Genomic DNA, 15,450 nt, shown 5'->3' with positions numbered 1-15,450 from the left:
TACTTTAGTCACAACTTTGAGCGTCCGTGGTTAAAATATCACTTTTATTGTCTCATAGCCGTGGAAAAATTAGCGTTTTAAATTCAATTCAATGTTTCAATGCTTAAACATGTTAAACATGTCAAACTGTCAATATATTCCTATTAAATACGTATAATAGATTTCAAGCTCTTTGTTCTTTGTTTGATGCTTGACTCGATTGAATTGGAAGTGGACAGCACTTGAACCATTCTCTTCTCGTCATTATTTAACCTAACCCTTGGCGGATGCGCGCTTTGTGTCCGTCGCTTTCATTAAAACACCGAAAGTATCGAATTTCAGTAATTCACCACTCAGAATAGACTGTAATCAAACACTTTTCACCTGATACAATCACTCAATATAACTTAACCTCACTTCATCACTATTCGTATTAAAATATATAATTACGATACAACTATAGAAAAAATATAACGTATTATTATAGAGATGTTATCGCGGCAATTTCTCACGCCACCCTTGCTGGTGGTGGTGCAAATTCCGTTTTTGCGAGGGGAGTTTTTGTTTTATCACGTGGCGCGTCTGTTTTCTGTCATAACAGCCTAATAGTTTGGGTAATGTTTCACCGTCGCGATGTCCTTGCGTTCATTCGTCTGGTGGCACTTTCACCCTCGCCTTCTTTTTCTTAATATCTTTTTGGGGTTTGGGATAAAGACGCGACAAACTTAATGGTTTGTTCGTGCGTTTATTACCGTAGAAAGCACTTAAACATTTAACATTTAACATAGGCAACCAAATAATAATAAAAAGTATTATTGGTTGCCTATATTAATTTTTTAGTTAACATTTTAATATATTCCGGATAAAATTTATGCAATTACAAATGCAAATTTGTTTCCATGGATGTTGAGCCATTACGCCATTATCAGATCGTGTTATCGTTGATGTCTTCTTGTTCTCCGGCAATGAAGTCCCCCCACGATTAGATAATTAAAAGTTACAACTTTGCCGATAAGTAATTACCCGTAATTCGGCTTGGTAATTTACCCCGTCGTATTTCTCCATCCCAACTCAATCCCTGGGTAGCCCTGAAACAGCCCGCAGCATCTTGGCATTGACATTTACATTCGTCTGCAACACGCACAACGCACGCGTACATTCCGTTCATTCACTGCCACTGCGATTGCGTTTCGAGGGTGGACCACCAAGGGGTGATGTTAGATATATGTGTGTGTGTGTGTGTAACGAGTACATTTGTATGTAACCCTGCACACACCAGTCGACCGCATTGTTCGGCAACACGTCGTACATCACTACACGCAGATGAATACAAATACATGCGAATACAAATGTTAGAGGGGTCTGTGCGTTGTGGCGGCGTTCGTTAGTAGCCACCAGCCAGCCGAGAATGTAAATTGCTTAAAGGGCGCAAGGGCGCGAGGGCATACCGCAGCAGGATGTATACAGTCGTGCCGAGACTTGTTAATTGGACTAATTTACTCGGGGAGCAGGGCGAAATGAAAGCTTTTTACATTATTCAAATATTCACGGTGGAATAAAAGCATTAGTAATAAAATATAACAATAGATGGCGGTAAAATACACAAAAAACATCAATTTTATCATTGTCTTTATTTATATATGTATATAGATATACAACAACAACATTCTAATATTTTTCTTTTACGTTTTGTTTCAATTTTTAATTTTTAGCAATTTTTGTTTTTACATTTCATTTAAATTACCATTTTTCTTAACTTTTTATTCATCATTCTTGTTGAATTTGAATTTATTTAATTTCCTCAGTGGTTTACATAATTTTTAATTAATTGTTTCAAATTGCTTGTGAATCTCATTTGGCTAGAAGTGATGTCGATATGTTTCGTTTCGTTTCGAATTCAGAATTCTGTAGACACTTGTTTTGACATTTGATATTTGAATATTTGAATCCATCTCTACATCGAAAAATAAAATCCAGTGTTAAAGTCGCTTTGTACAGAAACACACGTAGACGATTGTTAATCTTGGAAGAAATAGACATCGACAACTGTCATCTGTCAAAATTATACAATCATAACCTCATTTTAACAAAATCTATTTTCTGTAGTTGCGTGAGTAGATTTTACAATAATTTTACAGTAAATACACTTCACTTATTATTAATTACACTGTGTTCGCATTTGTTTCACCATTTCATCTATATTGTTACTAATATTTTGTATTTTAACTAAACTGTCAATCGGCTGTATGCACGTTTTGCTAGACTTCTGAGAATAGGCACCACTTGTCCGAAACGAACGCAAATCATTGAAATAATTACGCTTATGTCATAGGTCCTAGAGTAGAGTCTATTTAAACGCCTTAAACGTTAGAGATAATATTCGATGTGTGCGGGTTTCACTTACGACGACTGCTCGTCAAACAAGATCAAAACGAAAGGCATTTATTTTCGACTATTCACTCTCCTCCATTACAAATCAACGAATTTATTATTAATATTTAATAATCAGGGAAAAATAACAAAGAAAAAAAAAGCAAATATTATTGCTTCATTGAGTGTCAGTGTGCGACATTAGAGAAGAGCTTGTTTGAGGTTATGTCAACCTTACATCTAGCTGATTTTACACGACTGTACACTTATAAACACCTAATTGTATGTATTACGCGTAAATTACTTGTATTTTAGTTTATTTAATATAATTATTATGTAAAGTTACTCGATAACTGCTTATAGATATCCAGAGAATTTGTTTTTTATTTGTAATGAGTATTCAGAAGGCTAACTGTTTCATTTTGTAGGTTATAATTTACAACTTTGTACACTAGTGGATATAATAACAGTGAAACAACTGACGAACAGTGAAAAATACATCGATAGCATTCGCAAATCATAGTAGACGAAGCATGTAGAGTATAACTGGTTGCCTATCTTAAACACAGCTACATAAACAGTTTAGAGGTTAGATTTACGTGTAGAAGAATTAGAAATAGTCAACAGACACTCAATTCAATTCAAGCATTCCATATACATTCATCATTACATTCAGACATTAATCACATAATTACGCAATGCAATCAGGAACAATGTGGAGCATCTATAAACATGTCCGCGTTTTCTTGTTTTGTTTTGTTTTTACATTAGTTTTAATTAATATCTTCGTTTCGTTTTTTTTTTATTATTTTCTTGTTTCATTTGTTTTCTACCGAATAACAAATACATTTGTAATATAAGTAATTGTATTTCTGATTTTTTATAATATGTTAATCATCTTAATGAATTAATATTGAAGTACAGGGCGCCGTCTTTTAAATATTTTGTTCATTTAGAAATAACACTAACGCTGTGTATTGCACGTCGCAAACGAGTAAAACACTGAAAGAAGCATACACACAAAAACAACTCAAAAGTATTCAATCAATTTGGGTTGCATACATTGCATACATTACAATAATTAAACTTTGCAAAATAGAAGCAAGCGGTTATAGAGTATAATGTGTGATGATGTTCATTACATACTCACACTTATACGCGTTTTGTTTTATTGTTTTTAATTACACTTAACTTTAGGGGTAGTTTTTGTCTACCCGTGTTGTGTGTACCTAATTGTACCTAAACATTAGTAACAACAACTATACAGTGAGCATTTTCCGGAGATTTCAACCTTTCAACTGAATGCATTCGTTTGTTATTCAAAGCAAAAATTAATTCGAATAATCTTCGACCATACTGTATATAAATATACGCCAAGGATGATCAAAATGTTGCTTCTAGGTTAGTTTTAAATTTAGAAACGGTTTACATATTTTTGTTTTTTGTTTTCTTGGTTTCTTTAAACATCTACCGTAATATAATTATACATCCTATGAAAATTGACACACTATCGAGTCGAGAGAAAAACGCACTGAAAAAAAACCGAAAAATTGTTTATTTTGACACTGCGTCAAATTTTCTCCACTAAAACAACGAAAACAATCAACTAACATTTGATATCGCGTAAATCGTAAAGGAATAACATTTTGTAACACTTAACATCGTCGACTTAACCTAACCTAACCTATAAGTTATTTTCTATAAATGAAATTAAATCATTTATATATATTTTATGTATATATTTATATATGTATATATATAGATATGTCCGTAAATAGATTCATTTATATTTAATATTTCTTCGTTAAACGCGTACATTAAATATTTATATATGTTTGTTATAAATATTTAACGCTTTGTTTATTTAGTGTAATTTTTTTGCTAAAATATGCCTATGATCCTATGTTTTGTGGCCAATCAAAGGGCCTATCACCTTGTACACTTATGATATGTTTCGATAACAAGCGAGCCCGCGAGTGACGCGTGTGCGCATGCGCAATAGCGCACACACTCGCCGCGCCACAGCGCGTTAGCGGCTCTGATATGTATGCGATCTCAGTTGATATATATTTCTCTCGGCGTCGATCCCTGCCACTCGGTTGATATGTTGAGCGCAGAAGAGTCGATTCTGCGTCGAGATTGATATATATTTTAAGGATATGCTTAGTTACTAGACTTACTCACTATGCTTATAGTAAAAAGTAACAAAACAAAAACTAAAATCAAGTAATTAAACAGAAGCGTTAAACCTCACTTGTTAAAATCCTTTGCAAAATTAACACTCGTAAAATTTGTTGCGTCAACAAACTTAAAAATATTTACAGTGCCATTTCTTCTTTCCATGCGTTGGTGTAGTTTTCTTGAAATTGAAGGAACAACCGGTGTGATGATATCAATTTATGTACACTTTGAAGATTTAAAATTGAATAGAATTAAAGATAATAACTTAACACATTTTTGGTTATTAGAATTGTTATTTAAGAAGCACTATTTTTGTTTCACTGTGTTGAGGTCTGGATGCTTAGAAGCCTTGCCTGAAGGGATTACGCACCGTCGGCCCGCTGGGTTGTTGCATCTGTTGTGGTTCTTGTTGCCTGAATGGATTGGCTGGGTTGGCGTTTTGTTCGGGTTGCTGGGGCAGTGCTCGTCCACCGCCTTGCTGTTGATAACCACCGCCTCCTTGTTGTTGATAGTCTTGTTGGTATTGATCTTGCTGTTGATACCCGCCGCCTTGTTGGTAGCTGTAGTTGTATCCGTTCACTTCGTTGGCGTCTAGCGATGTTTCCTGTTGGCGGTACTCCAAATGATTTTGTATATCTTCGCCGACTGGTTTTTGATCCTGCATTGTATAAGTTTGGTATTCCTTGTTGGGCGGGTCTGCCATGAGGATATTCGCTTCGTTTTCGAATGGTTTGAAGTCGTAGATGTTGCGAAGGTAGTACAACACTGGAGCGTACATTAGATTGGAGAAAGCGATACCGATGTTTAGCGCTGTGAAACCGATGGCTTCGACCACGCCGCCGGCGATGATGGGTCCCACGGCGTATGCTACTGAATAGGAGATGTCTGCGATGGCGTAGATGCTGCCGTAGATGCTTACGTAACGCACGTCGACGAGGTATCCCAAAGTGGGTAGTAGTGCTGTGTCGATGAGGGCTATACCAAAGCATATCCCGCAAATGGGTATCATGAGCACTTTGTACGAGCTGGAAAATGGGATAAGGAAGCAGCACATGCCTTCCAACGCCAACCCGCCAGCTGCCATCAACCATTGATGCTGCGGATACTTTTTCGCCATTTTTACGGTTAAAATGACGCCAAAAACGTGCGGGAAAAACGCCGGCAGCCAAATCATACCAATCTTCCAATTGTCCGTGGTCATATTGTCTTCCATCCATAGCGAAATCGTTGGTTCCAAAAATGCCAGGGCCACGTTGGACATGGTCAGCGCCCCAGCGCAGCACGCGATGTAGGGATCCATCAACAGCCTCCAGATGGGCACCGAAGGAGGCTTGACCATTTGTGATTCTTTGATCTGTTGAGATATAGGCTTCATCACCAGGAGCAGCATGAAACCGTCCAGCAGGGAGACGAAGGCGAGAATAAGGAAAGGCATCTCCTTGCCGGCGAATTGATAAAGGGCTCCTCCGAATGGCGGCGCGACTAGACAACCGAAACTGATGAATGCCAACGCGATGCCCAGCGCTTTGCTGCGCTCGTTCTCTTCGGTGAAGCGGTCGGCGATCATCGCCAGGCCGGCTGTGTCGGCGAACGCCGAGCCGACGCCCTGCAGACTGCGCGCGAAGAACAGGAGGCCGTAGCTGCGGCCGCACGCGAACACTGCCGTCGAGAGGAACATGATGATGAGGCCGATCATCATCGGGATGTCGTAACCGATGCGATCGATGAGCGCCCCCGAAAAAGGGTTCACCATCAGTTGGACGATGGCCTTCGATGCGAAGAGGATCCCGGTGGCGGAATCTTGGCCGTGGTGGTCGTGCTTCCGCGGCGCGCCGGGCGGAAGCGTCACGTTTCCCGGCAGCGGTAACGGGTCATCCGTATACGCTCCAATATACCTCAAATAATCCGGAATGATTGGTACGATCACCATGTACAACATGTTATCCAACAGCAAAGCAATGGAAACGATGACCAGGATGAGTTTACGTTGTGCACTCGGTTCCTGCACCTTCGCCCAGAAGACCTCCTTGAACTCAGCCCACTCCATGTTGATGATTGGTATCCGCGTCCCCATTTTGACCTCGTCTTCAAGCTCGAGCTTGTCACAAGCACAAATCCACTTTGTTTCTAGCTTTCGACTTCCGATTTGATTCTATTCGGAATTCTTTGCGTGTACGCTTTTTTTGTTTTTGCTTAGGTGCGGGGGGAGCGCAGTGCCATCGGTTTTAACCTGGACATACAGAAGAGACAAACGTGTCAGACAGATTCGCAACAATCATTTTCTGCTATTTTAACTAAGTTTGAATTTTTTTAAAGAAAATTGCGAGACACTGCTGAGGTTCGAGGAGGGGAACCGGCACTGCGCTTCTTCCCCCCCAGCACCCCGCACACTTACAACTTGTACCAACAACCAACAACAATAATATAATAATCAATGATTTTCGTGATAAATTGAACCTTTTAGGCGGTTACGTAAATGGCGTGTGGCATTATTGATTTCGGCCATTTTGCTCTTCCGCCCGAACGCCGCCATTTTGCCGTATCGTGCAACGCGGCGTTTCTAAATTTAGATTCGATGGTTCAAAGCGGAGACTTTCATTTGCTCGCCCCCACCGCCCCCCGAAATTCGACGAAATTGTGTCATTTCGCGGCGACTTTAGTGTTATGCGATCGCGTGCACAAGTTCGCCAAGTGATTAGTGCGCGAGAATTCCTCCAGGTGTAGTAAAAGTGCTACCGGAGCGCCGCGCCACCGGCGAATCAATAAACTCGCGGGAGCGGACGAATGGGCAGCCGTGCGAGCCTTGACTCGCCGCCGCCGGTGGCGGAAACGCTTCTCGTATCAAATGTAGGCCATCGGATTCGAACCAAAGTATGGATTTTGTAATTAAATGTTTTCGTTACAAGTGCCTACTAAAAATAACCCTCATAGAAATCACTTTCTAAACACCAAAGATTTTTTAAAACTTTTTTTTTCTGATTTTGGTGATTTTTCTGTTTGTTTTGTGGGAATTTATTTTTTTTGTGGGTACTAACCTGTATCGGGTAGCGCACTGCCGATGCGCGTGGCAAAAAAGCCGCGAATGTTGTTGGCGACGCGCTGAGGTTGTTCGCCGAGCAGGCTGAGGCTGCCTCCCGGACCGTGCGGGCCGCTGCGAGTATCCACGGTGTCGGAGATGGTCGAAAACGCCGGAATGCTCGTAACACTTGGGGCCGTGCCGCTCTCACTCCCGTGAATTTCGTTCGTGTGTCGCGCGAGACGGCGGGGCGCTCGCACAGGGGATGGTCCGGGTGATCGGGCGCGCTTTGACCGGCCGCACACACCGCTATGGGCGCCGCGGCGAGCGCGCACCGCTGCCGCCGTCGCCGCCGCCGGTAGCAAGAGTGGGAGAAGGAAGGCGTTGCCGCGCCGCCGCCAGACCACATTCCGCAACGATTGGCGTAGAAAACGAGCGCGTCACTTTCCCGGGAGACCAATAATGACGCAAAGCGAGTGGTAGGGACGCCGCCACCGCCGCCACCCCATCTATAATGTATGCATACACCTAGACGGGTCTGTTGGCGGGGCGGGTATGGATTGGGGTCAAAATCAACACAAATCTAACTAATTCGGTCTTTTTGGGGTCGATCGCACTCAGGTCAGCGCATAACACGTCCGATGGGTGGAAATTTATTTTGGCAAATCACGGTAATTATATGAGTGTAATACGTTCCGAAATCGATAGGACATTTAGCGGGAGAAATCAATTACAATTTCGGAAACGATAAACAAATATTCACATGCGTTTCATTTTTTTTCCAATTTTCAATTTGCGCGAATATTCCGATTGTCGCTGGGTGAAACAGTCCAATTTCCTCAATAACTCAAATTGGATTTGTTCACATTTCTTGTCAAACGTGTGTAATTTAAAAAACAATAATACTTATTTTCTCAAATAAAATTTATATTAAACTGTTATCATAAAAAAGCTCACCTTGAACTTTGAGCAAAAAACAGCCACAAAAAATGTTTCTCTTGTGAGTATGGTCGTCATCGTTGAAAATTAAAGCATCGCGACGGGATTTCTCACATAATATGCGTCCTTTCGCATTTTCCTCAAGAGGATTATATCCTCTTGCGTTTTTTGCGCCGACACTCGTCAAAAACACTCCAAAGTGATCATTTTTCTTATTTATTTTTTTGTTTACTTCACCCACTGTCAACTGATCATCACATTTCACATTACGCACATTACTTTTATGTACAATCACTAAATCTTTATAATTTAATTTCTCATATTGTTTTAAGTCATTTTTATTTATTTGCACCACTTTAAAATGCATTTTTTCTTGTTTTAATTAACTTGTAATGCGTTTTTATCGTGTCTAAATTGTATAATTTTAACTAGATCAGTCAAGTCTAGTTAGTGCAAACAATGCACTCGACATACTACACTTAGCACACTAATGCGATTACTAATTAATAGTTATAATTACTTGTTGTTGAACACAACACAGGTAGTAGTTTACTTTTCAATTTTTAACATGTTATTTAAACATATTAAAATTGAATTGAAAATATTTTATACTATCTACAATCACTTGTAGTAGAAGAGTATACGAGTAGGTTGTAGTCTTGTTTAATTAATTTCATTTAATTACTAACTTGCGTAATTTAATCAATACCTGCCGATGTCAATGTCGCTTACCTCACCAATCGTAAGTAATGTAAGGTCAATAGCAATTTGCGTTTACCTGCGCTTCTTTTCAACGAAACAATAATACATAACACGAAACAGAATGACAGGAAAATCAACAAAAACCACTAAAAAGGAAACAATCTACATCTACCATCAATTCTAAGTGCGGGTGTATATTTAGTGTTTTTATTGAATTGATTTATGCATAAAAAATAGATTTAAGAATAATAGTGGTTTTTACGTTGGTAATGCATTTTTTAACCTCAAATCTACGATTATTTGAAAAAATTCAGAAATATTATAAGTACTAGCTTTTGCCCGCGACTTCGTCCCGGTAGTGTTTAATAAAAATGTAATTGGTTTTACTCTCTTGTTCTAGACATAGTATGTGTCAATTCTATCAATAAGATTCGCAATTTTATTTTAAAGAAATTAATTATATAAAGAATTGCTAATAATGCACTTCATCGCGCCATCTCGGATTCAACTATTTAATTATAACTATGCTTGAATCTCAATGCCAACTTTTATTCAATAGAAAAGGGCTGTCTTTAGGGTTTTCCTAGCAATAATTCGAATTTTTCTCCCCGTAAAAACCATCCTTGGACTTTAACGAACATATTGAAATAAAAATTGGCCAAATTGGTTTTGGCGTTCTTGAGTTATGCGCTTACCAACACATTTTGCAATTCATTTTTATATTATAGATTATACGGTATAAAGTGACAAGTCATAATATAACACCGCAGAAAATTGCTGTAAGCTGCGTAAAACGACAGAAATGAGGCATGAAAGATTCCGCACTCGATTGATTTCGCCACGGTGTATTGAACACTATATATCAATACAAACCGTTTAATCTTTAATCAAGCGTGGAGTCTATCACAACGTTCGAGATTATCCCAACTCACCCTCTTTACTACTGCCTATTTTATTTATATTTCCAATTCATAGATGGCATTAATAAAATTAATAAAAAATTATATTTTTGGGTAACTAAATAATTTTGTAGTTTTTTGTAACAATTTAACGAATGTTAGTGGTGTTATCCTGTTAAAAGGATCCTAGTTCGATTTATGTTCCAATTTGAGTTTGGCTCCCTGCCAGGTCAATTTCTGCCCATTTTTTGGTCGATTTCTCCATGTTGGAGACGTCTAGACCTTTCAATTCGTTTTTTGTGCACTCAAACATGAATTTGTTCTTAATCCCTTCTAAAAGTTCCAATTTTTAAATTGTATTTATTTTCTTATTTATTATTCATTGACATTCCACATACACACATACATTGGAAGTTACATTAAGGGTGGTTGATAAGGGTTTGTTTGTGTGCGGGTGCGCGCGAGCTATAAATATGTATGCGGCCGGTATTACGAGGGCATTAGACGGAGACCATACTACGACTACCTTTGCTTAATGTCAGCGTTGCTTGGGGTATAAAGGTGCGCACCCTCTTTCTGCGCCCCCCGTTTGGCATTGCGTTTGTTATGCATTAGTATTAAAGCCGGCACGCGGAGAAGCAGCGGACGAAAATAGCTTTCATTCAGAGGGTGCATTCAAGGGGGTGCATTTTATATTCGCGCAACACTCGCGTATATGTTTCTTGTAAACTATCGTATTAGAAACGGTTTCGGTGATTCTGGTGTTGATGTGTTGGTAGATATGAGTAAGAATACGAAATGTCATAACATTTACGTGAAAATTTATTACAATTGTGATTTATATCATTAATATATTTATAAAATCAATGTTTTGTGGCAATACAAGATATACAATCAAAGTAACAGTAATTTTGTGCTTTTATTGTGCTTTGGGTTGCCTACAACGTTTGGTATTAGAGAATTGAAGTGAAAATAAAAACTAACAAAAGATACATAACCTAGAGTTTGTGTTACATGAGAAAACAATACGCACAATGCACAAGGTTGAGTGTAAACAATATTTGTACGCTCTACTTGTTTGCGAGTTTCCTGCGCTTGAGAATTCTTCGTTTTGTTTTGTTCAACTACCGCTGTGCTATTCTCCGCGCTCAGATATGCACCCTTTGCGTATGCCATTCGCATCGGTTGTCGGAGCTGCGGAAAGCTCCCTCCAGAACTCTCAGGGAAAACTCCCAGTGGGCTTAGGAACTTCGATTCTCTGGTGGCTATAGGATTGCGTCTAGTTCGTGACGATCATGCACTGAAAACTTTCAAACCCAAGAGAATTATAAAAAATTTATACTACACTCAACATTTTTCATCTTTTATACTCCATAATAGGCAACACAACCTACAAAAACCATAAATATTATTTTGTTCATTTGGTTGCCCATAGTAAATTTAAATTTAATATTTTGTTGGTCCATTATTACACGTAAAATTCGCTAATTTTAATTACGCTCGTTACGTTCTGTTGATTTGCTAATGTTGCGTTCGCGTTCATTAGACGGACGCACATTACGCGCGTTGCGTACTCACTCCCTTGTCGTGCCGCAGCGCTGATGATAATTAGATGATGAAATCGAAATTTAATTCGAATTAACGTAAATTATCGACTGCGAGCCGGAGACAATTCGTCGTTAGTTGCAGCGCTGCTCGTTAAATCACAAAATGCGCTTGAAATTACAGACGCTAGGGGAAAACAAATCGAGCGGCTCGTCACGATTGCTCTCATTAGTCACTACATGTCAACATCACACACAATTAACAGAAATCATAACTTCATATCCTTATTTTGGTTATTTTTGAACCAAACAAATAAAAAATTTATATATTCATGCGTTTTTGTTCTTGTTGCAACGACTGCACCTCATTAATATTACATTTCCATGCGCAGAATCGCACAAAGTAGTGATTTATAGCGCAGACGTCATCGGTCCGCTTTTCTTACACACGAGTCCTCGGACACTCTTCTGCGCTTCTCTGCTTGATTACACACGCCTGCGAAACGAAATTGGAATTAATAAAGCACGAACTGTTGCTCATCGTGCCCACACGACTCTCAAACTGTTGTGCGTTCGCGCAATCGAATTAAAAATAAGTATGAAGCAAGCACACGAGTTGATAACACTGAGAATGGAAACATAAACATAAAACGGCCGTAAAATATGAATTAAAATCGAGTTTGTAAACGGATGCACGACGATTATGATGTCTGATAGATTCTGAAGATGAGAGATCGTCATTAAAGTGTCTCCGCTATTGTTTTATAGGCGTAAGACAATATTGTCGACTAAGGTCACACTTTCGATCGTTAAAACGTCAACGATCAAGAGGATTCACAGACGTAACAAATTATATCAGATTCCGTTCAGAAAATATTGATTACATTCATGTGGAATTGACTTAAGTATAGAATACGGTTCAGAGTTGGTAAATCTGGGCCAACAATCACAAGAATTAGCAATTGCAGCGACAGTAATCTCGACAGATGAAAAATAACCCATTTACACGCGTGCAATTCACTTGGTGTGCGCTTTTGTTGCGAACAATGATCGAAAACAAGCGTCGAAGCAACTAATGCAAAAGTTAAAGCAGCGGATTGCTTAATAAATCGTGCGGGCGAATCAATTATGACGGCTTCTGTTGCCTATCGTCTGCCATCTTGTATTCGCAATGTAAAGAACTACCAGAACCAACTTCTTATGTCTATTAATGTTTATTTAATATTGAGACGCTTGTAAAACATAACCTTAGTTTGTATATTGACGTTATACCAAAATATTTAATATTTCTAATTAAATATAACCATGAAATTTGGGATTTAGAAGTGTAAAGCACGTTTTTTGCTAAATTGCGTATTTTTTGTGGAAAAAAGTGAATGTAAGATAATGCAACGCAACAAAACAGTGATTGATTGATTGATTGATGGCCGCAATGTTGCAAAATTTAAATCTTAAAAAATAAAATAAGATAATTAACTAATTGGGTATAAAATTATTAAAATTTAATCGATTTATGATAAGTTTTTTTTATTGACCAGACTGAATTAAGCATCATTAAATGTGCTAGCACCTAATTAAGCATTTATTATATTTGCAATGAGAAACGAAAGAAGGCAAAGCAGTTAATCGCAAGAAGAAGAACATTTTGATGTACATTAACGCCCGTGCGAGTACGAGTGATAGTGTATTAACTGGCGTGTATTACATAAATTACAAAACGATAATGATTAATTAATTAATGTCAGGGGCATACGTGCTCCACGCACGATTTCTACGCGACTAGGTTACCAATGTGTATAAGTGTAATTTTAGAACTTAAAACATTTTATTTTTTTTATTAAAATTATTTTCTTTAATTTGCAAAATTTAAACTAAACTTCATTTAAAATATAAAAATGAATCGCAAAATCTGTTGGTAAGCGCATAATTGTACAACGCCTAGACCAATTTTGCCAATTCTATTTTTAAATGTTCGTTAAAGTGCAAGGATGGTTTTTACGGCGAGAAAAATTTGAACAATTGCCGCGAAAACCCTAAAGACAGCCCTTTTCTATAGGATAAAAATTGGAATTGAGATTCAATCATAGTTATAGTTAAATAGTAGAATCCGAGATGGCACGCTGAAGTGCATTATTAGCAATTCTTTATATAATTAATTTCTTTCAAATAAAATTGCATATTTTATTGATAGAGTTGACACATAGAATAAGAGAGTAAAAACGAATTACATTTTTATTAAACAATATCGGGATGAAGCCGCGGGCAAAAGCTAGTTTTTAATAAATATTAGGATAATATTCATATTCATAATTACGTTGGTTCTGGGTGGCATGTCATCCTGTTATCCCGTTACCTGTCCAATAAACTCACAAACTTAATTGTGAGTCTAATATAGGTAACTATGTGCAGACATGTCTCATCTTGGGATGTAGGATGAATAGTGTGACGTCAATACAATACATTATCTTGCTAGTGAGTAAGAGAGAAAAGGGAAGAGGAAAGAGGAAGAAGGGATAAGCAGTATGAATATGAATAACAAAGGATGACTTGGGTTGTTATATCATCGGTGCTTTCATCCCGCGTAGTGTCCTCGAAAGGGGTAGGAAACAGTCGGGATGTGTAGGGATGACAAAGTATGATGGTAGATAAGGTCAAGTACCAATTCAAGCAGAGCTTAAATGGATGAATCATTGTTTTAATATTATAAAAGTCATTTTGAAATTTTTGATTGTAAAAAATATAGGGGAAAGGGGGGCAAAGTGGGCCCCAAAAGCGAAAAAAAGGGAATTTGTTTACCTTTTTTCACTAGTTACACTATTTTTTACATCCTAGTTCAGTATTTAATATTAATAAGCCGTGTCTATCAAAATAAAAAAAAATTCAGAATATGGGGCAAAGTGGGCCCCCACCCATAAAAATTTTGCTATTACTAATAGTATCAATTTTTTGCCTATATTATTTTCTTTTTTCATATCTTACTTCGAATTTGTTGTGTATAAGTTGTTCTTGCAACTTCATCTTATTTATCCAAAATTTTAGGGGGCCCTCTTTGCCCCTCAATTTTTTAAGCCTCCTGAATTTCAGGGAGCCCACTTTGCCCCCAGGGGCCCAATTTGCCCCCCCTTCCCCTACAAGTTATTTCTACTTCTATTTTTAAAACAATAATTTTCACGGTTTTAAGACACAAAAAGTGGTATTTTAAACACGAACGGCCAAGGCGGTGACTAAAGTACTTTAGTCACGGGCTTTAGTCGCGGGGGTGGAGCTTGCACCTGCGGATTTCCCTTCAAGCGAGCGATTTTGTAAGATTTAAAATAAAAAGCCTAAACGTGGAAATAAGAGTAAAAGTAGAAAAAATAGCGTAGACATTACGTGGCTAAATGTTGTTAAACACTCAATTGATTAAACGATATAATAATACATAACATACTGTAAACACATATAGTTATTTTCAATTTATAGTAACTGAAATGTTATAAAATACTAATTATTATTTATTAGGTCAAGTTTGTAACAAATTATTTGTTACCTATTATAACCTATTAATCGCTTTTCAAAGACTATAAGATGTAGTCATACGATGATGATTTGAAGGTAGTATATATCGTCTTTATAATATAACAGCTTAACTGTTTTCAAGTTGTGTGAGTTGTGTACGAAGTTAAGTGGTGATTTGTAGATTGGTTCGTCCTTCTCGCATATGAATTGATTGACCAACATCGATAATACAAACTGTCATCACTTAAATTACTGGAAATTGTGAGGTTTTGAAGGGACTTATCGGTTGAACGATTGTTGAAACGACTTCGCTGGATTATAT

General features: G+C 37.8%; 1 protein-coding gene across 1 annotated transcript; it reads right to left on the bottom strand.

Annotated features, from left to right (window-relative positions):
* Positions 1 to 1,593: 1,593 nt before the first annotated feature.
* Positions 1,594 to 7,703, bottom strand: VAChT (Vesicular acetylcholine transporter). Its single transcript, XM_065314854.1, has 2 exons — positions 7,566 to 7,703; positions 1,594 to 6,760 (listed from the first exon to the last, which is right to left on the bottom strand). Exon 2 carries the CDS (start codon positions 6,602 to 6,604, stop codon positions 4,871 to 4,873), a length of 1,734 nt encoding a protein of 577 aa, XP_065170926.1. The 5' UTR covers positions 6,605 to 6,760; positions 7,566 to 7,703; the 3' UTR covers positions 1,594 to 4,870.
* Between the last annotated feature and the right edge of the window lie 7,747 nt (positions 7,704 to 15,450).

Source organism: Atheta coriaria, unplaced genomic scaffold, assembly GCF_025399875.1.
Source record: "Atheta coriaria isolate IRGN ID8LTWV9N9 unplaced genomic scaffold, Caltech_Dcor_3.1 hic_scaffold_10_pilon, whole genome shotgun sequence".
Lineage (NCBI taxonomy): Eukaryota > Metazoa > Arthropoda > Insecta > Coleoptera > Staphylinidae > Dalotia > Dalotia coriaria.
The sequence above is the reverse complement of the archived record's forward strand: the minus strand, read 5'-3'. Positions and strand labels throughout refer to the sequence as shown.